Source organism: Delphinus delphis, chromosome 6, assembly GCF_949987515.2.
Source record: "Delphinus delphis chromosome 6, mDelDel1.2, whole genome shotgun sequence".
Classification (NCBI taxonomy): domain Eukaryota; kingdom Metazoa; phylum Chordata; class Mammalia; order Artiodactyla; family Delphinidae; genus Delphinus; species Delphinus delphis.
Window position 1 is genome coordinate 21,143,671 of NC_082688.1, and position 22,460 is coordinate 21,166,130.

At 37.2% G+C, this 22,460-nt stretch overlaps 1 protein-coding gene across 2 annotated transcripts in view; it reads right to left on the reverse strand.

Moving 5' to 3' along the window:
• The window catches only part of KIAA1958 (KIAA1958 ortholog), an 85,725-nt gene extending 73,844 nt beyond the window's left edge, over positions 1–11,881 (reverse strand). For both annotated transcript variants that reach the window (XM_060014315.1, XM_060014316.1), the window contains exon 1: positions 10,651–11,881. In XM_060014315.1, coding sequence (XP_059870298.1) covers positions 10,651–11,821 — 1,171 coding nt within the window. In that variant the 5' untranslated portion in view covers positions 11,822–11,881. The remainder of the gene's footprint in view (positions 1–10,650) is intronic.
• Positions 11,882–22,460: the final 10,579 nt, after the last annotated feature.

A 22,460-nucleotide genomic window follows, 5' to 3' on the forward strand; every position in this document is an offset into this window, starting at 1 on the left:
AAAATTCTCCCATGACAACATCACATCATAATCATAAGGAGGAAAGCCACAGTGAAATCTGTGAGAATAATTCTCAAATTCCTTGTGCATAAACAAGTATACTGGGAGATAATGGTAGTAAAGTTTGCTCTCTTACCAAAAAACCCTCTATATTCAGTAAAAACAATAATGTCATATGCCTTCATCTCATAAATATTCCACAATCAACTTTATTTATGCTTCATGATCTATGTTTAAAAAGTAATCACATTTAGAAACATACAGAAAAGTATGCAGAATACTAAATTATGCTTACCATGAACCAGAGGGCTCTGTATGGATTACTTTAATCCTTATATCAACCCTAGAGAATAGATACATTATCTTCTTCATTTTACAGATGATAAAGCTAAGCCAACAGAGAGGTTAAGTGACTTGCCAAAGTCACCCAGAAAATGAGTGGCAGGGCTGGGATTTGCATCCAGGCAGCTGTGTGCCCAGATTTTCACAGTTAAGCACTGTGTTTATATTGCCTCTTGTATAACATATACTCATGTTCCTGCCAGATTTAATAAATGTTAATAATGTCATATTTGTTCCATGGTTTTAAAAGAAAATATCACATAAAGAAGATGTGGTACAGATATACAATGGAATATTACTCAGCCATAAAAAGGAACTAAATTGTGCCATTTACAGAGACATGGATGGACCTAGAGACTGTCATACAGAGTGAAGTAAGTCAGAAAAAGAAAAACAAATACCATATAATATTGCTTATATGTGGAATACAGAAAAATGGTACAGATGAACTTATTTGCAAAGTAGAAACAGAGACACAGATGTAGAGAACAAACGTATGGATACCAAGGAGGGGAGGGGTCACTGGGATGAACTGGGAGATTGGGACTGACAGATATATACTACTATGTATAAAATAGATAACTAATGAGAACCTACTGTATAGACAGGGAACTCTACTCAGTGCTCTGTGGTGACCTAAATGGGAAGGAAATCCAAAAAAAGAAGGGATATATGTATACATATAGCCGATTCACTTTGCTGTACAGCAGAAACAATACAACATTGTAAAGCAATGATACTCCAATAAAAAATTTTTTAAAAATTAAAAAAATAAAATATCACAGATATTCAAGTTTCCTGTGCACCCATTCTCATCCCCCCTCTTTCCCAAAGGCAACCACTATCATGTACTGATGCATCATGGGTCCTTCCAGCCCATGTTTCATAATTGATTACTGTGGTATGTGAGAATGTAACATACAGTACATAGTAATGCCTGTTTGTTTTTTAGGTATTGTACTCTAAATATTATTCAGCAACTCCGTTTTCAAGATTTATCTACATTAATTAATGCAGATCTGCCTGATGCATATATTCCATTGAAAAATACATCACAATTTATCTACTGACTGAGGTTGTTAACTGATTTTTTTCCTTGTTATCACAAAGAAAGTTGCAATGTATACCCCTCTACATTTCTCCTTTTATAATATGAGGAAATTTCTCTAGGATAGATCCTAGAAACTTAATGCCAAGGTTATATGATATGCACATCTTTAACTTTATTAGATACTATAAATTGCTCTCCAAAGTGGTTGTACCAATTTATACTCCCACCAGCATGTTCCCCATACTTTCAACAACGTCTGGAGTAAAAATTGATAATTTTTGCCTTTCTGATGGTATCGTATTGTTGTTTTAATTTACATTCCCCTGATAACCAGTGAGGTTGAACATTTTTCATATGTTTATTAACTGTATGGGTTTCCTCTTATTAGAAGCACCTCTTCATTTCCTTTGCTCATTTCTCTACTGGATTATTTGACCTTTTCCCTACTGACTTGTGGCAGTTCTTTACATATTCTGTATACGAATATTTTTCTTTATGCACATTAAAATCATCTCATAGATTATTGCTTGTCTTTTAACTTTATGATATCCCTGTCCCAGCTAAGATTTTAAAGGCTGTCAGCATTTTCAATCTTTTCCTTTATGGTTTGTGCTTTTTTGTGTGTCTCATTTAAATAACTGTTCCCAACACCAAGGCTGTTTTGCAAGATTTCCTTCAAGCAGTTTTAAGTTTTATATTTCCATATTTAGATCTTTAAATGAGTTTTATTTTCATGTCTGATGTGACGTAAGGATCTAATTTTATTTTGTTCTACACGGATGACCAACTGTGCAATATCATTCATTGTCTGGTCCATCCTTCTCCCACTGATTTGTGATGGCTCTATTTCACATACAGTTCACATATATGTACAGGAGTGTTTCTGGGCTCCCTATTATGTTCCATGGCTCTATGTGTCTATCTTTGTTGCCAAACTATTCCATTTTAATTACTACAGCTTTATAATAAGTTACATATAATAATGTTATAAATTATATAAGGTATAGTGGGTTTTCATTACTGCCTTGGTAAAACGTTGGTGAAGACCTAAATACTTTGAAAAGACATGACGATATAGCCAATTATTTTTCTTTTCATAACAGAGTGACTGTACTTAATCTCATGTCTCCCTCCCATACTCCTTCCCCAGTATAGAAAACAAGCCTAAAAACTAATTAAAAACCACAACTTCGTCTTTTCTAAGAATTGCAAAACAGGAAGGAAGGAAGGAGGGAAGTGCCCCTCAGCCAGAGGCTGGAGACCACCATCTCCAGTTCCTTAAAAACATTTTGATCACGGGAGTTCTACTATACATGATAAAACCTAAGACAATCCCCCACCACCACTCTGAGAAGTGCCCTTTGATCAGCTGGGGAGAGAAGACCCTGTGACACTCAAGTAGGACAGTCAACAGCTGGTGATCTTCAAGTACAGAAACAATTGAGATGTGTGATACTCAGCAGAGGGGTGGAAGGTGCCTCCAAAAGCCTATTAGAAGGGGTGCTGATAGTAGTATCTGAAAGGGTTCACAGTGTTCAGTAACACGCTTAGGGATCTATAGCTTCATCAAGGTTTTGACCTGCTCTCTCTTCCTATGGACATGCAGTCCCATATCACAATGGGAGAGAGGGACCTGATTTCTTCCCTGTGCAATTAGGTGAGTGGAGTGTTGAGTGGAACAAAGTTATTGACTTTAGATGATGTTGCTAACATCAAGCAGTGAGTCCTGGAAACTCCTGGGAGCAGGTACCTAACTTTCCCCCTGGACACGTTCTCAACGCTGACTACTTACCGACAGGATGACTATATGTATACTACGCTCAAGGCATTGGGACTGAAGAGAAGGGTGCTTGGTAGCTCCATTAAATCCTCCCTCAGTATTACAAGAGAAGGGGTACAAGAATAAATTAGGTAAGCACCTAGTCCATTTACTTTCTTCTAAGAGGCCTAATGAAATGAAGCTCACTCCCTTTTACCAGATCTTACCAAACTTTCCACATTTTTACCACCCACTACTGATGTCAACTCAAGGGTGAAATTATGCAAAGAGAAAAAGAAATGGAGGGTAAAAAGGAAGGAAAGAAATAAAATATATGAGACAATATGAAATGTCAATGTGCAGATTTCCTAATATCCTCCATATCTGGGCTGCCTCCTGGTGATTTTGAAGGGCAATCAATCTCTCTGTCTCAGGGGATCAAACTGAGAAATAGTAAAGAAATAAAATAGATCATTTCAGGAAATAGTAGCACCATGTGAAATGACATGAGAAAAAATACATCTAAGAGAAAACTAATCATTCAAAATTAACTTTTAAGAAATACTCAACACTGTGTTAAGAAGCTCCAACTGTGTTTTCTCTCATTTTTCCAAAACTGCTCTTAAAGCCCATAGCTGAATACAAAGGTACTAAGTACCTCCTTTTCATTCCCAGTTCAGTGGAACTCCCCACAATGGACATATTTCAGCAAAAACCCCCACTGGGAAGAGAGAGAAGGTTTAGGGCAAGGAGAAGCTATCTCTACCCCTCAGCATCTTAAGAGTTGCTTACAGTTTGTATAGCAAGATAGCACACGCTACAGGGCATGTTGTATTAGTGGTTACTTACCAAGGGGATATTTATTTTAGCTAAAAATATAAACCTAGTGATAAAAAGAAAATTATTTTATTTTTCATGCCACATCTAGGAGAGGTGAACACCTTTCCTGGGTTCAGAGGTTATATTCCTCCAGCTTCTTTGTTTAAAACAATGAAAGCCCAGTCTAGCTAGTTTAGGCAAGAAAAGAATTTAATAAAGGCCACAAAATTTCCCACAACACCAGGAAACCAGGTTTAGAGGTGACCACGCCACAGATTTGCACTGTTGGAGACAAATCAGCCACCAAACTCCAGCTTGGGCTTCTAACAGTGGAACACTGGTCCTGCTGCCTCTAGAAATTGGACTGTATTTACCAAAAACAGATTCTTCTAGGTATTTCTTCCTTTTTTTTTTTCGGCTGCATCGCACAGCATGTGAGATCTTTTTTTTCCTTTTTTTAAAATTTATTTTTGGCTACGCGTGGGCTTTCTCTAGTTGCGCTGAGCAGGGGCTAATCTTTGTTGTGGTGCGCAGGCTTCTCATTGCAGTGGTTTCTCTTGTGGAGCACGGGCTCCAGGCGCACAGGCTTCAGGAGTTGTGGCACGCAGGCTCTAGAGCGCAGGCTCAGTAGTTGTGGCACACGGGCTTAGTTGCTCTGCGGCATGTGGGATCTTCCCGGACCAGGGCTCGAACCCGTGTCCCCTGCATTGGCAGACAGATTCCTAACAACTGCGTCACCAGGGAAGCTCCCAGCATGTGGGATCTTAGTTCCCCCACCAGGGATCGAACTCATGCCCCCTGCATTGGAAGCATGGAGTCAACCACTGGATCTCCAGGGAAGTCCTAGGTACTTCTGATTAGAGTCTAGAGTGAGTGCATTTGACTGGCAAAGTTTCAGGTCACTAGATTGTGCCCTCACTGAAATATAAACTTGGAAAAGTGAGATTCTGGCCTCTCCAATGGGAAAGTGCAGATATACAAAGGAGGGAATTCTCTCAAAGGGGAAGAGTATTCAAAGTCACAGTGAAGCCAGAGGGAATAACAATGTGCCCTCTAATGTGGAAACTGCATTTCCTAAATCCCTGCTTCTCAAGCTTCAGTGTGCAAACAGATCACCTGGAGATCCTGTTAAAATGCAAATTCTGATTCTGTGGGTCTGGGGTGGGACCTGAGAATCTGCATTCCTAATAAGTTCCCAGGTGAGACTGGTCCACAGACCATTTTAGTAGATGAATAGATGTTACTGCATAAAATCAGAATCTATTATACTTGACTATTCAAGAGTATTGAGCACAGTCTAATAATGGCAGCAATGATGATAACAATGAAAACATTAATAATGGTGGAAACTATTATTTACTGAATGTTTATCACATGTCATGTACTCTCTTTACTGCTTCACCTATACTTTGCATTTGGTCTCACATGTCTGTGAGACAGACATGTTATTACTTTTCAAATGAGGAAACTGAGTCTCAGAGAAATAAAATGACTTAGCTAAGGTCACAAGGCCAGTAGGAGGTAGGGCTGGGAATCAACCTAGGCATGTCTGATCCCAGACTCTGAGTGGCCAAGCTCTACTATCTCAGTGCCCAGCACTGCCTGCCATATCAATCCTCAGATGAGCACCCCTTTATGAAAACGAGGGAAATGATGGTATTAACTGAGCCTGAATTTTAATTTTGCCTCTCTTACCTTTCAGAATTTATGTTGCAGGTCTTCCTGCAGGAAGGTACAGGAAAGGATGTAGCTAAGAAAGCAAATTTAGTCTTGTTCCACCTTGTAAGAAGAGGCATATATTTCTTGTAGGATAAGGAAATATATAAAATAATGTATGCATGTATATGTATGTATACATATGCATATATATACAGACATAAAAGCATATGCTTACTTATACATATTTCTATCCCTTATATTAGAATACTGTTCTAGTATACCTAGTCTTTGAATGACACATATAAACAACTCCTCTATCTGCCCACACAAAGAAAACTAAATGCTCAAATAAACAAACAACAGCAACAAAAACCCACCCCACACAAATTGTAGTAGGTGTCTCTGGTGTGCTACCTCTTTCAAGATTAGAATCCAGAATGTCCCTGGAAGAACACTCCCACCTGACCCCAACACTCAGCTGTGGGGTCTACTTAGAAATGGTCTCAATACAGTTCCCAGGGTATGAGCTTGATGCTTCAAGGACTAATTTGGGGGTTAGTGGGGAGGCGGTGGCACAGGCTCTGTCCACTGCTAGGCATGAATCCCAGCAACACTTGGCAACCGCCTCGGAGACCAAGCAGGGATCAAGTATCTATAGGTGAAGCTAATACAGAGGAAGCGGAGATGAGACATGGTAAGAGAGAAACTATAGACATTGTTTGAACCCTGGATAAAAGCTCATTTGAAGATGTGTCCTTCGACTATAACGCAGTTAATTGTCTTTATACATTTATTTTAACTCAGATCTTCTGTTTCTGACAAGAGAAACCATTGTTTATTTGTGTCAACACAGACCAAATAACTAGAAGTAATATGCAACTTAATTTTTAAAATCTCACTGAACTCAATTTTACATGAGTAGGTTTCAAAAAGTATTCTATTAAATGCTTTAGACTACATCCATTTTTCTCTGAATGCATTGTTTTATAGAAAATATAATCAATTAGTAAAAATTAGAAAAAAAAGATAAAGAGATTAAAAAAAACCCAAAACTGAAAATCTAGAAATAGACCCAGTTATAAACAAAAATGAGATACATAAATAAATTCAGTGTACAATGGGAATTATTCAATAAGTGATGTTGGAACATTTGACTACCTATAAAAATAATGAAGTGAGGTTCCACCCTAAAATATATTCTGATTGTAGAGTTAAAGGTAAAAAAAGAAAGGAGACAGAAGGGGAGGAGAGGAAAAGAAAAACAAAATACAAAACAGAAGACAATATAGGAAAATATATATTTGATTCAAGACAGGAATTCCTAAGCAAAATGCCAAAGGCAGAAGAGATGATAGCTAAGTAGACAGATAGATAGATAGGTAGGTAGAGGTTGAAAAAACAGCCTTCATAAAAATTAAGAAAATCCATACCTCAAAAAATCCCATCAACAAAATTATATAGAAATTAATGGTGGACTCCCCTGGTGGCACTGTGGTTAAGAATCCACCTGCCAATGCAGGGGACACAGGTTCGAGCCCTGGTCCGGGAAGATTCCATATGCTGCAGAGCAACTAGGCTCGTGCACCACAACTACTGAGCCTGAGCTCTAGAGTCCGTGCTCTGCAACAAGAGAAGCCACCGAAATGAGAAGCCCACACACTGCAACAAACAGTAGCCCCTGCTCACTGCAACTAGAGAAAAAGCCCGTGTGCAGCAATAAAGATCCAATGCAGCCAAAAAAATTAATTAATTAATAAAAAAATTAATGGTAAAGTGGGAAAATGTATTTCCAATATACATGGATATGTATTTCCAATATATATGATAGACTATGAGTTAATATTTCTAATATATAAAGAACACATATGAATCTATTAGAAAAAGATAAAGATCTAGATTCTCAAAAGAAAACACATATATTACAAATGTGAAAAGCAAAAGTTGATTGCTTGCTACAATAAAACTTCTGGGAAAAAAACCTGACTAATAAAAGGGGTTCTCCTACACTGTTGGTGGGAATGTAAGTTGGTACAGCCACTATGGAAAACAGTATGGAGGTTCCTCAGAAAACTAAAAATAGAATGACCATATGATCCAGCAATCCCACTTCTGGTAATATATCCAGACAAAAGTATAATTCAAAAAGATACATACACCCCTACATGCACAGCAGCACTATTCACAACAGCCAAAACATGGAAACAACCTAAATGTCCATCGACAGATGAATGGATAAAGAAGATGTGGTACATAAATACAATGGAATACTACTCAGCCATAAAAAAGAACGAAATAATGCCATTCACAGCAACCAGAGATTATCATACTAAGTGAAGTAAGTCAGAAAGACAAATACCATACGATATCACTTACATGTAGAACCTAAAATATGGCACAAATGAACCTATCTACAAAACAGAAACAGACTCATAGGCATAGAGAACAGATTTGTGGTTACTAAGGGGGAGGGGGGAGGAAAAGGGATGGACTGGGAGTTTGGGGTTGGTAGATGCAAACTATTACATTCAGAATGGATAAACAACAAGGTCCTAATGGATAGCACAGGGAACTATATTCAATATCCTGTGATAAAACATGATGGAAAACAATATAAAAAAAGAATGTATACATGTGTATAACTGAGTCACTTTGCTGTATAGCAGAGATTAGCACAACATTGTAAATCAACTATACTTCAAATAAACATGGGGGGTTCTTGTACAAAATCATAAAAGAAGCTGTGTGTATGTATGTATATTTAAGAAATATACACATAGAAACCCAACTCATGATGCAATAAAAATTTAAATTTATGACAAATGCTCCAAATTTACATAAAAATCTCAAAAATTAATGGAATTGAAACCACTGCGAGATAGTCAATAATTCTTCTAATAATGTATGTCCTCTTTACTCATGGCTGTTTGCTAAGATTTGACTTGAGCATTGTAATAGGGCTGACATGAAAATTAATAATTTTATCCACACATTGTTAACATTTGTTAACTTTGTGAGTTTAGTTCTAAACAGAAATAAGAACGGTTTTCCAATAGGGAAACAGATTTTTTTTGGCCGCACTGCGCATCTTGTGGGATCTTAGGTCCCTGACCAGGGATTGAACCTGGGGCCACAGCAGTGAAAGCACCAAGTCCTAACCACTGAACCGCCAGGGAACTGCCAGGAAATAGAATTTAAATGACATCAGTAAAACTAAACAAAATGGAACAATTTCTCTTTGTTTCTGTCTGACTAGTCATTTGTCAAATTATTTATTTTAAAAATATTATTCAAAGGTATGCAGTATTTCTACAATGATTTGATAAAGACTTAAGGTTGCACAACATCCATTTTAAAAGTACCCGATGTTGCTTTTAGCTAGTTCTTTCAGAACCTTTCTTCTTTGCTTAGTCCTAAGTATGCTTTACATATTAAGTACTTAAGGTCCATTTGTACATATTCATTCACATACATTTGGATGTGCTGGATTCTAAATTTTTTTTAAAAAACCTATGTTTAAAATAAATTTATTCTAATATAAATAAATATGCAAATAAATAAATAAAACTTTTAGATCACAGAGCCTAGTTTGGGCTCTACAGAACAAAGGTAAATTATAAGTTAACTTTATATATCTCTCATAAAAGAAAAGTATCAATCAGATTTTTATTTGTCCATTGATGTTTCCAGTCCAAATAGTATTTCTCTAAAGCTAATAATATCTTAGCAATATAATATCCTTCCACAGAACAATGGATCAAAACATCAGGATCATTCTTTAGGAAATTCCTATTACAGTCAGTTTGAGCCTCAATGTCTCATTTACTATACACATACTAGTGGACTAATATCCACAAGGCAGATGCAAGGAAATCTTTCAACTTACTTTTGCAGGGGTAAATTATTAGAAGGATATGCAATACAAACAATAGTTTTACTAAGCTGTTTTGCTATACTGGACCACTTTATAAAATACATTTCTGAATTCTACCCTCAAATATAAATTAAGTGAGAATGTAGAAACTCTGTCAGCTGATAAAGGAAAAACAAAATGTGGTCTATTCATACAATGAAATAGAAAGGAAAATAACACTGATAGACGCTACCACACAGATTAACCTTAAAAAAATTATGCTAAGTACAAGAAGGCCATCACAAAAGGCCACAAAATAAGAGTCTATTTATATGAAATGTGCACAACAGGCAGGTCCATAGAGACAGAAAGTAGATTAGTGGTTGACTGGGGCTGGGAGGAGAGAAAGAATTACTGCTAATGGGTATGGGTTTCTTTCTGGGGTGATGAAAATATTTTGAAATTAGATACTAGTGATGGTTAATAATAGCCCAGATTAAATAAATACTGAATGTTAGAATTACAGAACATTTAGAATGTTAGAATTACAGATAGGGGCCTCATATAATTATTTCTTTCTCCTCTCAATCCATTCCAGTTAGGTCCATGTATTCCAGAAATGCAAGTTATCTGATTATTATAAATTTTGAGAGAAAAAATAAAATACTTCTTTGAGATATATTTGTTGCTTTTTAAAAAAACTTGTTTTAAACTGCCACACCAACTAAAATGAATAAAGTGCTAAATTGGTTCAAATAAATAATACTGAAAAAAACATCAGGTCCATTTTCAAAGTATGCCTAAACCAACATCATTTTGGCTTCAAAACAGTAACCAAGAGCATTAAAAAAAACTTTCAAAAATAACTTTACTTATAAAAATTCAGCTTAAGATCAGATACAAACCTTAAATACAGCCATGCAATATCAACAGCACAATCCTACAGCTGTCCTCTCAGCCCTGAGGTACATCGACTGGATAGATGGCCTTATTTCAGATGAATTTCCTTTACTGTATCACCTGGATGTATAGTATTTCATTATTTCTATCTTTCTGAGAATAATAAAGGCCCAAATTCTAGCAAATTGAGCCAGTGGTTTTAGGAGTGCTGACGGCGCAGAATTCTCTGATGTACGTGGATGAGGGACTCTGTCACCTCACGTGCCATACCTGGTATGCACTGTGCCGTGGCCTCAGTGGTTATGGTCGGAGCAACTGGGGGCTGCTGCTGACTGGAGCTCACTTCTGGCTCTGTGTTAACTGAGGGAGAAAGGGCCACCTCACAGGAGGAGACCTGGCTGGGCAGATGGGACAGGAACTCTTCAGAAGCAACTTGCTCATCCTGTCCAGGCAGCTGCAGGGCAGACAAAGGGATGCTGATCTGTTTGTTAGGATGGGATGTGCTCACCGGCATCTGTATGGCCACCTGCTGGCTGGTGCCATGGGCACTAGTGGGTCCTCTGTTTGGTGAAGCCAAAGATACCCTACCAGTCTTCTGGACGACTGGTCTAGACATCACAGAGGGGGATGCAGACATACCATGTGGGTCTAGCTCTGTGCTGATGGCAGATGTTACATGGGGAATCAGCTTAGCAGACCCTATACAGGAGGGACCAGCATGAGTCTGAGGCTTAGGTTTTGCCATCTGCGTCAATGAGAGGGCTGGTCCATCTACCCCTCCGGTCAGCTCTGCATTCGCCACAATATAATAATCTTCAGGAATCTCCTGTTTGATTTTCTTAATGATCACATCACTGCTGCATTCATCAATCATCTGAGCTTGGGAGCTTGAATGGAGAGAAGATGGGACTATTCCAGGCCTTTTTCGAGCAATGCTTTGAGGCCTTTGGGTTTGGGGTTCAAAGTCACTATCCTCATCTGTAACAGAAGATTCACAAACCATGTCAAACAGAGTGTTTTCATCTTCATACTCTTCAACAGCTTCATCCAGTTCAGAGGGTTCACTGCAATAAGAGAAGTCACAAGAGTCTCTGGTCCGATTACAGTCTAGCTTTGCTTTCACTGGTCTCCCAGGGTACCTTTCAACGGGGCTAGTTTGTGTCTCAGAGGGCACTCCAATTATACTGGGACTATCAGAGTTAAAACTTCTGTTATCCTGGAAACAGACCCTTTCTTGGGAGCCAGCTCTGCAAGTAGCTGTCAGTGGCCAGTGATAAGCATGGCCCGCACTACAGCCCCACATTGCTGTCAGATTCCCATGGGAACCTTCCGAAAGCAAATGTTTCAGGTTTGGAATGAGGCTGCAAATGGTCCCATGGCTGTGGGCCCAGCTGACCAATTTGGATAGATTCTCAGATGAGGTATGAAGGCAATCCTCCATGTTACAGGATCAGCAGTGTCTTTCCTAAAGGAAAATAATCAGAATAAGAAGCTATTATTACCCAAGATATTCCCATATCTCAATCACTTCAATTTCCTTAAACTATGATCATATGGCATTAAAAAAATGTACTTCAAAACTGTATCCAGTTAATATCACTGCATATGGGCAGAGACTGGAAGAGAATACAGGAAAAAAAGTAAAAACAATCGATGGTTTATGGCTATGGGACTTGAGAAACTTTTTGTTAATTTCCTTTATTGTTATAATGTCTACATAAGAAAAAAAAGTAAAAGAAAAAAAAAAAAGAAACAAGCAATAAAAAAGAGGTGAGCTTTTTCATAGTACATTTTACTTCCAAAGTCACACAGACAGAGGTTCAGTCAGCCCTGTAATAATAAAATGTGTGTATTATTTGTATTAACCAGGAGGATGAACTTCTAACTTCACCTTCTGCTACCATAAACTTCATTACTAGAGGCAGGGCCACCAAAGGCTTAGATCCATTCTAGGATGGATGTCACAGAAGGGAAATCTGCTGGGCACCAGAAAACAAATGACACTACTGGGAGTCCAAGAAGAGAATGAGGGGCTGTATCTGGGAAGTGGGGAAGAAAAGTTTTTAACAGAGATGGGAAAACAGTCTGGGAGGGGAGCCACTAGAGGCCCCTGCTGGGGTCAGGGGCACAGGCAGGCTGTAGACCAGAAGCAAGGATGTGTAGGCCGGGTGCCAGCACCCTAACCAAATCTTAGGAGCAGGCTCCCCACCTCCTTGCTGTCTGAAATTTCTGAGACATTGCCTTTATCTCACAATTTAGAGGTAAAAACATGCATCTGGTGTATTTCACCATCTGAGGTTCCTAAACACCCAAGTTGGTATATAATCAACTACCACAGAGGAATGAATCATTCCTTATTGGGAAGAGGTCAAAAAGAATACTTGTTATGGGTCCTTGACTGGGTAAGAGTGAGGACAGCATGATGAGCAAAAAGTAAAGAGGCACGTGGAGTCCACATGTGATTAGAAAGATTTAATAAGGCTCTGTCAAAAGGGACATCCTGGGAAGAACTAGGGAGGAAGGAACAAGGATCTTTTTTTTTTTTTGAATTTTTGAATTTTATTATTTTTTTATACACCAGGTTGTTATTAATTATCCATTTTATACATATTAGTGTATACATGTCAATCCCAATCTCCCAGTTCATCACACCACCACCACTACCACCCCCCGCCACTTTCCCCCCTTGGTGTCCATACATTTGTTCTCTATATCTGTATCTCTATTTCTGCCCTGCAAACCAGTTCATCTGTACCATTCTTGTAGAGGAACAAAGATCTTGATGTGTGTTCCCTGGTCATCTGCAGCTGTGGGTGACAAAAGGTACCTCGCTGGAAGTGGGTTCTGCACTAAGGTGCCAAGGTCCAACTGCAATGCCATGTGACCATGCAAAAGGGCGCATAAGAGCCTCCATTCTCTGCCCTGCCTCCATGGTACACCAACAGTAGTGTTTGGTCAATTTAAACCCTTTAACATGTTTTGTAACATGTGTGATATGGCCTCTGTGATACGGCCACGGCTATAGTCAACATCCCGACCCTCATTTTCTGCTACTACTATGGCCTTTTCCCATATTTCCTGTCTCCTCTCTAAACAGTTTCTCACCCCCACTGGGCCTCTAAAAACTCATTCTTTGGCTTGATATGTAGCCTTCCTCTTTCTTCACCTGGAAAACCCCTTCAAGACTGACCACCTCCTGTTGATGTCTTTCTAGATACTCTTTCAGACTCAGAGATTTTAGATTTTCTTCCTGTACTTCCATTATCTCAAGAAACTTGGCCTTTGCTGTACTGTTATCAATGGACATTCTTACCCATTTCCCAGACTTGACTGAGGATTACCTGAGGACTGGGACTATGATATAATTTTTCATTCATCAATGAGGACCTACTTAGGGATACAGAAGTTAATAAGATATGGTCCTGCTCTTGAGACCTTATAATCTATTGCTGGTGCTGAATAAATGAATGAAGAGTGAATGAATGAATTTATAAATGCTGGCAGCACCATCAACACTAACAAAGTAAACATATAAGACCCTCAAATAAGAAACAAGAAATTTCCTCCTAAGACTTTTATTGTAATCATTCAAGGGATTAGAGGCTTTTCTCCCCAGTGATGTAACCAAAACATGGCTGTCTTGTGTATGTAGCAGAGTAATACATGAACAACCAGATTTTATGAAGCAGCACAACAAATCAGAAGGACAGGGACTAGTGTGGGAGTCAAGAACTTCAAATTTTCATCCTGGAGCTCCTGTCTGTGGCCTCAGACAAGCCACTAATTATCTCTAAGCTTAAAATGACAGGACTATAATCTTTATGTTTCCTTCGTACTCTAGCAATTTAGGAACTTTCTTCATTTATATTCCTTTCATATAACTTTAAAGTAGAAATGCAGAAAAACAGAAAGACTGGGTGGGGGTGTTGATGTTTGTTTGTGTGTGTGTTGTCTGCGCCGCACGGCTTGCGGGATCTTAGTTCCCCAACCAGCGACCGAACCTGAGCCCTCGGCAGTGAAAGCACAGAGTCCTAACCACTGGTCCACCAAGGAATTCCCTGATGTTTGTTTTTTGAGCTTTCTTAACATATCTGTTTAGTTGGTATGGCAGAGACTGCTGTTTGCCTACCCAGTATCCACTGTCTCTTATTCATTACAGAGTCTCAATCTATTGGGGCAGCAATATGCTCACCTAAAACATATTTCCCAGCTTCCTTTGAAATGGGAAATCTTATGACACCATTCTGGCCAATAATATGTAAACGGAAGTCACTGGGTGGGGCTTCTGCAAAAGCTCTTTGAAGCACAGACTTGTCCCAGTTTTCGCCTTTTTCCCTTTGTCCTTCCCTTTCTTCCTGCCTGGAATAAGGATATGATGGCTGGGCCTGCAGAGGCCATCTTAGGAGCATGAAATAAGGACTTAAGGATGGGAGAGAATAGCCAGAGGAGCTTGCTGACATCATGGAGCCACTGCATCAGCTCTGAACTGCCTAAGATTCCTTGTTACTTAAGGGAAAGATAATCCCATGATCTTGCTTAAGCCACTGTTGTTGAACTATTTGATTACACACAGCTGAACTCAACTACTAACTGATACACAAAAAATAATACATTCACCTCTGGTTTTTGAAACCTCAGAGCAGAATCCTTCATTTTCTTTGCACTATACTCTAGGTTTCTCAGACTGGATTCCACAAATAAATCTTGGGAGGTCTATAATTTTATGGCATAATGTTTATAATTGTTTTCATTTTTATCATAATAAAAATACAGTTAATATAAGCATATTATGAATTATCTAAATCTTATATCTAAGTATCACCTTGTAATTTTAGTTTCCCTTTGCCTTTGTATCTATACTCATATTAGTGTCCACAATCAACTAAAGTAACATCACTCAACTTCCAATTTGTTGGGAAACTTTTTCATGCTGTACTCTTTCTAGCAGATATAAATACAAAACTACTCTTCGGCATTAATAATTTTCAAATGAAAAGTATTATGATTTGACATCATGAAAATGGCATATGTAATGTGAAGCAAAATACCTCTTTAAATGTCGTAGGCTAACGAGAAAAGAAATAAATGATATATGCTCACAGAAAAAATCATATACATTATGGCACAATATTTGAATGAAGTCATTGTAACAGTTCAAACTGTAAAAAATGTGGCAGAATCAAAACACAAAATTGTATAAGCCTGAGGAAGTCAAAAGTACTTATTGTCCAGGTAAAAGCTACTATACAGTAGTAAAATAGTAACTTTGCTGAAGATCCGCAGCCAGAAAAAATTATAATTAAAATAAAAGACAAAGTGGATAAAACTTTAAATTTTGTTAAAAGCTTATCCACTTAATTCTATAATAATCACCAACCTCTAAGAATCAACAGGTAGTAATCATAAGTCACTTTTATTACATTATGGAACTTACTAGCAATCTCATGAAGAGGCTCTTAAACTTTTCTTGAGTACCATAAAATGAAAATATTTTTCCAGTATTACTATTAATATAATTCAACCAGGCAACCAATGTTAACTGGTAGCTTTGAGAGCATAATTAGCTAATATTTAAGGTACTTAAATGGATTGAGACTAAGCTGACAAGGAATAGCTATCAATATACTGCAATATATTCAAAGTTTAATACAAAACAGAACCAACCATAAGACAATCAAGGTACTTTCAAACTGCTGAGAATAAGTACAGCTAACCCTTGAACAATATGGGTTTGAACTGCGCAGATGTACTTAAACAGTGATATTTTTCAATAGTAAATAGTACACTACTACACAGTCAGTGGTTGGTTGAACCCTGGATACAGAGGGCCTATTATAAATTATACACAGATTAACTTGGAGTTGTTCAAGGATCAACTGTAGTTTCTAGGATCTACTAATTTCCTTCAGCAGTCTGATGATAAGCTCTATGCTGAAAAATAATGTTTCTTCTACATTTTCAAGAATAGAAAAATGACTTCAGATAGGATTTTCCCATATTTTCTATGAGCAATGATTGGATTAGACACTAAGCTTTACAGAATTATCATGGGATATGTCATTAAAAATTGGCCAAGGAGCCCTGCCTAGCAGAATGTAGGTTAAGTATGAGATTTGATTATCCTAAATCAGCAAACAAAGCTATAAAGTTATCATCACCACACTGTTAACTTAGGCAAGCAGATATTCTATCATTAGTGTTTATATTGTTAAAGTCAAAATCAGAAACATTATAGAATCAGACTTTCTACCATTAAACCTAACATTAGGTTTCAGAACAACATAAAACTATTATTATATCTAACATTCACTGAACAATTACTGATTGCCAGGTACTACTCTAGGACTTGACATATCAATAATCCTAATTATATCAACAATCCTAATAAATTAGATAACTTATTATCCTCATTTTACTTGGACAAAGTAATGGTAGAGCCAAAATTTGAACTTCAGTCTTAACTCCAGAGTCCACACTGTTAATTAACATACTATACTGCCTCCAGCATTATAATAGTAGAAAGATACTGTCTCAAGTCTGGTTCTCTTATCATATTAATGTTGTTAATCTGAACTTATGGTGTTGTAATTTTACTTTAGTTGAATTTGTACGTCTGTTTTTTTTCTTTTTGCGGTATGCGAGCCTCTCACTGTTGTGGCCTCTCCTGTTGCGGAGCACAGGAGCCGGACACGCAGGCTCAGCAGCCATAGCTCACGGGCCCAGCCGCTCCGTGGCACGTGGGATCTTCCCAGACCGGGGCACAAACCCGTGTCCCATGCATCGGCAGGCGGACTCTCAACCACTGCGCCACCAGGGAAGCCCAGTTTTGATTTACAGGTTTATTAGAAGTATAAGCATATATTTTACGTATAAACATATTTAAATAACATTGTGATGAAAATGACTTAAGCCAGCACTAGGTATAAAGAAGGTTCATGAAAATATTTTTCTTTCAAAAATTTGAGAAAAACTTTTTTTTTAGAAAAAAAAAAGGTATAAAAATATTATGTCGCTTTTCCAAAGCCTGACAATGAGCTACCAGTCAAACACCATGAATATCTTGTTGGCTTTCACCTGACTTTAGTTACAACAATTTGCCCCACAGTTCATATAGTCTCTCTCTTTATGAGGTTCTGAACCTTTTAAAGGACTTGGTGTTGCTGTTGTTTTAATACCACGAAATCTCAATTACTGAGGCATAACAAAATGACACAAGAAGAAACAGAAAATCTGAGTAGCCATTTATCTATAAAATAAATTGAATTAAAAAAAATCTTGGGCTTCCCTGGTGTTGAGAATCCGCCTGCCAATGCAGGGGACACGGGCTCGAGCCCTGGTCCGGGAAAATCCCACATGCCACGGAGCAACTAGGCCTGTGAGCCACAACTACTGAGCCTGTGCATCTGGAGCCTGTGCTCCGCAACAAGAGAGGCCACGATAGTGAGAGGCCCGCGCACCACAAGGAAGAGTGGCCCCCGCTCACCACAACTAGAGTAAGCCCTCGCACAGAAATGAAGACCCAACACAGCCAAAAATAAATAATAATAAAAACAATCTTTTCCAAAAAAAAGATTTCACTGGTAAATTCTATCACTCATCAAGAAAGAAATAATACCAAAATTATGTAAATATTTTCAAAAACTAGGAGGAAGAACTACCCAACTTGTTTGAGGCTAGCATAACCCTTAATACCAAAACCAGACAAAGATATTACAATAAAGAATATTATAGCTCAATATTCCTAATTTGATGCAAAATGCTTTAAAAACTTTAGCAAGCAGAATCCAACAATATATAAAATGGGTAATACATCATGACCAATCCCAAGAATGCAGACTTATCCCAGGAACGCAAGGTTGGCTGTTTATTCAAAAACTAATCATACTCCAGTAAAAATTAATAAAAACAAAAACCAAAACCTAATCAATATAATTCAACATATTAACCATCCACTGGGGGGCATATGATCAATTTCAATAGATGCAGACAAAGTATTTGACAAAATTTTAAATCTATTTATGATAAAAACTCTTAGCAAACTAATAATAGTAGGAACTTCCTCAAACTGATAAAGTACATCTACAAAAAATCTACAGCCAACATCATACTTAATATAAAAGACTGAATTGTTTCCTCCCAAGATCAGGAATAAGGCAAGAATGTGCTCACTTGCATCATTTTTATTCAACATTGTACTAGATGACACAGCTACTGAAATAATACAATAAATGAAAAGGAAGAAAAATTAGAACAGAAGAAGTAAAACTTGTCTATTTGTAGATGATAGGGTTGTTTATGTGGAAAATTCCAGAGAATTCACAAAACAACAGCTAGAACTCATAAATAAATTTAGCAAAGTAATAGGATACAAGATTAATATTTTAAAAATCATATACCAGCCTCAAAATATTAGAAAATTAAAGTTTAAAAAATTATATTCATAGTAGTGCCAAATGTATTAAATACTTAGGAACAAATCCAAGACTTCTATACTGAAAACTACAAAACACTGCTGAGAGAAATTAAACATGACCTAAATAAACAGAGATATATACCTTATTTGTAGACTGGGAAGATTCAATATTGTTAGGTTGGTATTATTCCCAAATTGATGTACATATTCAATGCAATTCCAATCAAAATTCTAGCAGGCTTTTTTAGTAGAAATTGACAAGTCGATTCTAAAGTTTATATGGAAATATAAAGAACTTATAGAATAACTAAAGCAAAATTCTAAAGTAAGAATAAAGTAGGAGGACTCACTCTACCTGATTTTAAGACTTACAATAATTTCCAGCTACAGTAATCAAGATCGTGGGGTACTGACAAAAGAATAGACACATATATCAATGGAACAGAGGAAGTAGCCAAAAATAGACCCACACATATTTGGTCAATTGATTTTTGACAAAAGTGTAAAGGTAATTCAACAGGAAAGGAAAATCTTTCCAACAAACGGTGTTGGATCAATAGAATATCCATTAAAAAATATATATATATCAACCTTTAGCTACACTACACGTAAAAATTAACTCAAAATGGATCACAGACCTAAATCTGAAACTAGAAAACTCTGAGAAGAAATCACAGGAGAATATCTTTGTAACCCTGGGGTAGGCAAATGTTCCTTAGGATGCAAAAAGCACGAGCCATAAAAAATTCTGATAAATTTTACCATATCAATTGCTAATGGAATATAACTAGCTTTAGCAGGGATGGACAAGGGATCCATTAAACTTAAACACACTCAACATTGCTACCTTCTTTCAGGAGTTCCCTGAGTAACTTTCAATGCAAAGGAAACTTGGGTATGCTCTAAAAAGCACTGATGATGTCTCAACTAACAGACCAGTGATTTAAAAACCTAGAAACAACAACAACAACAAAAATAAAACAGAACATGGGAAGCAACAGTTCTTTTAAAAAAACAGAAATAAGGTTACTCTGTTTTTTCTTATCGAGAATGACGTAAACTTCCTATTTTATTTTCCCACCAATTAGAACTCTCAGAATCTAAGAAGTATATCATATAAACTTAATTTCTCCATATTCCCATTAAAGGATACAATTTATTATGTATGTTAAATATGGAAAACTACTTAAACAATGGAGATTTTATCAAAAACAAAAAAGTCTGAAGAAAAAAGTTCCAACATTAATGTGTAGAAAGGAGATACTACTTAAAAAAAAACACAGTAAAGGATATGGAAAGGGTATTTATTGCTATTGAGGCCTAAAATGTGCTTTCTAAAATTTAAAATACATCTATTGTTTCAAACAAAATTTATATGTAAATTATATAAATTAGTAGACATTAAAAATGGGCTTATAAATAAAGAATTCAGAGAATATTTGCTTTTACTTTAAGGTAGTGTATTTATTAATTTTCAAATGTCACAACTACCACGTAACTATTATGTAATTTTTTTTGGAAACAGACAAATTCTAAAGATACTTTGTCCATAGTATTGATAATTTTAAAAATCACACTAAAAAATATTTAAATTCCATACCATGAATATATAACATGTATTTCATTTATATTTCAATTCAGTAAAATCTACTGAATACCTGCTATATGCTAAACACTGTGTTATGGAGTAAGTTGTATCCCTCCAAAAAGATATATTTTAGTCCTAAGTCCCACCACCTCAGAATTACCTTATTTAGAAATAGGGTCATTGCAGATGTAGTCAGTTAAGTTTGGATGAGGTCATACAGAGGTAGGGTAGGCCCCTAACCCAACACGACTGGTGTCCTTAAAAGATGACAGATACACAGGGAGAAAGCCATGTGACAATGAAGGCAGAGACTGGAATTATGCAGCTGCAAGCCAAGGAACACCAAAGATTGCCAGCAAACCACCAGAAAGAAGCTAGTAAGAGGAAGGAAGGATTCCCTGCAGGTTTCAAAAGTAACATAGTCCTGCCAACATCTTCATTTAGGACTTCTTGCCTCCAGAATTGTGGGACAATAAATTTCTGTTGTTTTAAGCCACCCAGTTTGTGGTACTTTGCTAGGCAGCCCTAGGAAACTAATACACACTGTGTGAAGCATTCCGGAAAAAAAAGAGAAATAAAACTGGCATTCTTGACTTCAAGAAGTTTAAAGTTTAATAGTACACTATGTAAGTCAATTAATTAATAAACTATAATACAATATAAGTAAATGTTCCAGATATGGGGATAATGATTAATTCTACTTTTGGGGTGAGGAATGCAAAGGAAGTAGGATCTACTTCCCGAAAGAGGTGAAGGCATTCTGCACAAAGCCACAGTGACTTGAAACAGTATGGTGATTTTAGCCAACTATAAGGATTCAGTTGTTACTGGCTGTGACCTTTAAGATGGGAACTATGGAAGAAAGATTAAACTGAAGAATAATGCAGGGGCAAAAGCACAATGGTCTTTGTGTACCATACAAAGAGCTTGGGAGTTTACTTTGTGAAGGGCCTAAATCAGAAAACAGACATGGGCCAAACTCGTATTTTATAAAGATCATTTTTCAGATAGATTAAAAGGTGGCAAGGGGCAAAGGAGTCTAGACCAGAGTCTAGACCAGAGGCCTAAGGAATTAAAAAAGAGAGGAAGAGAGGGCAGATCTGTTAGAAGATAACAGGCAGAAATTGGTGATGAATTGCTTTTGAGGAATCAGGGTGAAAAGAGAGGCTAGAATAATTCCCAGCTTTCTATCTTGAAAGCCAGGATAGATTTGTCCTCAATCAAGATAAATATCATAAGAGAAAGAGCAAACATATAGATTAGGAGTGATGATTTGTTCAATTTCCTTTAAAAAGCAATGGACTCAGGAATCACTGATTTTAACGGCATAACATGAACAGTCTATGCAACTTACACATAAAAACCTCCCAACCTATAGACAAGTATGCCTTTCTATAAAGCCTTATATGACTTTGCAAAACTATTTAAGGTAATTTGAAAAGTGGAAACCATTTCAGTAGACTTTCAAAGTCATTTTAATCAGGTTTCCTGGGTGAGAGTATAAAATATGTGCCTTCAGAGAGATTCACTGGTTCATGTAACTTAGTTCCCTGAGTCAAATGTAAAGTGTCACCTGTCATCCATACTTTCAACAAACATGTATTAAACATTGTGAAGCGCTGGCTGAATCCTGGAAAGAGAAGGGTGACAAAGGCAGATTGTGTCATCACAGAGCTTACAGTCTAGGAGGACAGAGAAACAATAAAACAAATAATTTCAATCAAACATAGTAAGTGCTACAACAGAGAAAGAACATGGTGTTACAGGAACACAAGGCAGGGGCATCTCACCTAGACTGAGATGAGTCAGGGAAAGTTGGCTGCCTCTCACCCCACTAGCTTCTATGTAAGCTGAGAACCAAGGGACACATAGAAGTTAGTGAGAGGCAGGAAAAGTGTCCCGTTTGAAGGCCCAGAAAATAGAGAACATGCTATGTTTGATAAAATGGAAGTTGTTCAGTATGGCTGAATGGAAGAACATAAGGAGGGGCCCATAAGGAGTGAAGAATGCACAAGATGTGTCGGAAAAGGCAGGCAAGGGCCAGATCATGAAGCTCTTGTAGATCGTGTAAAAAATTTT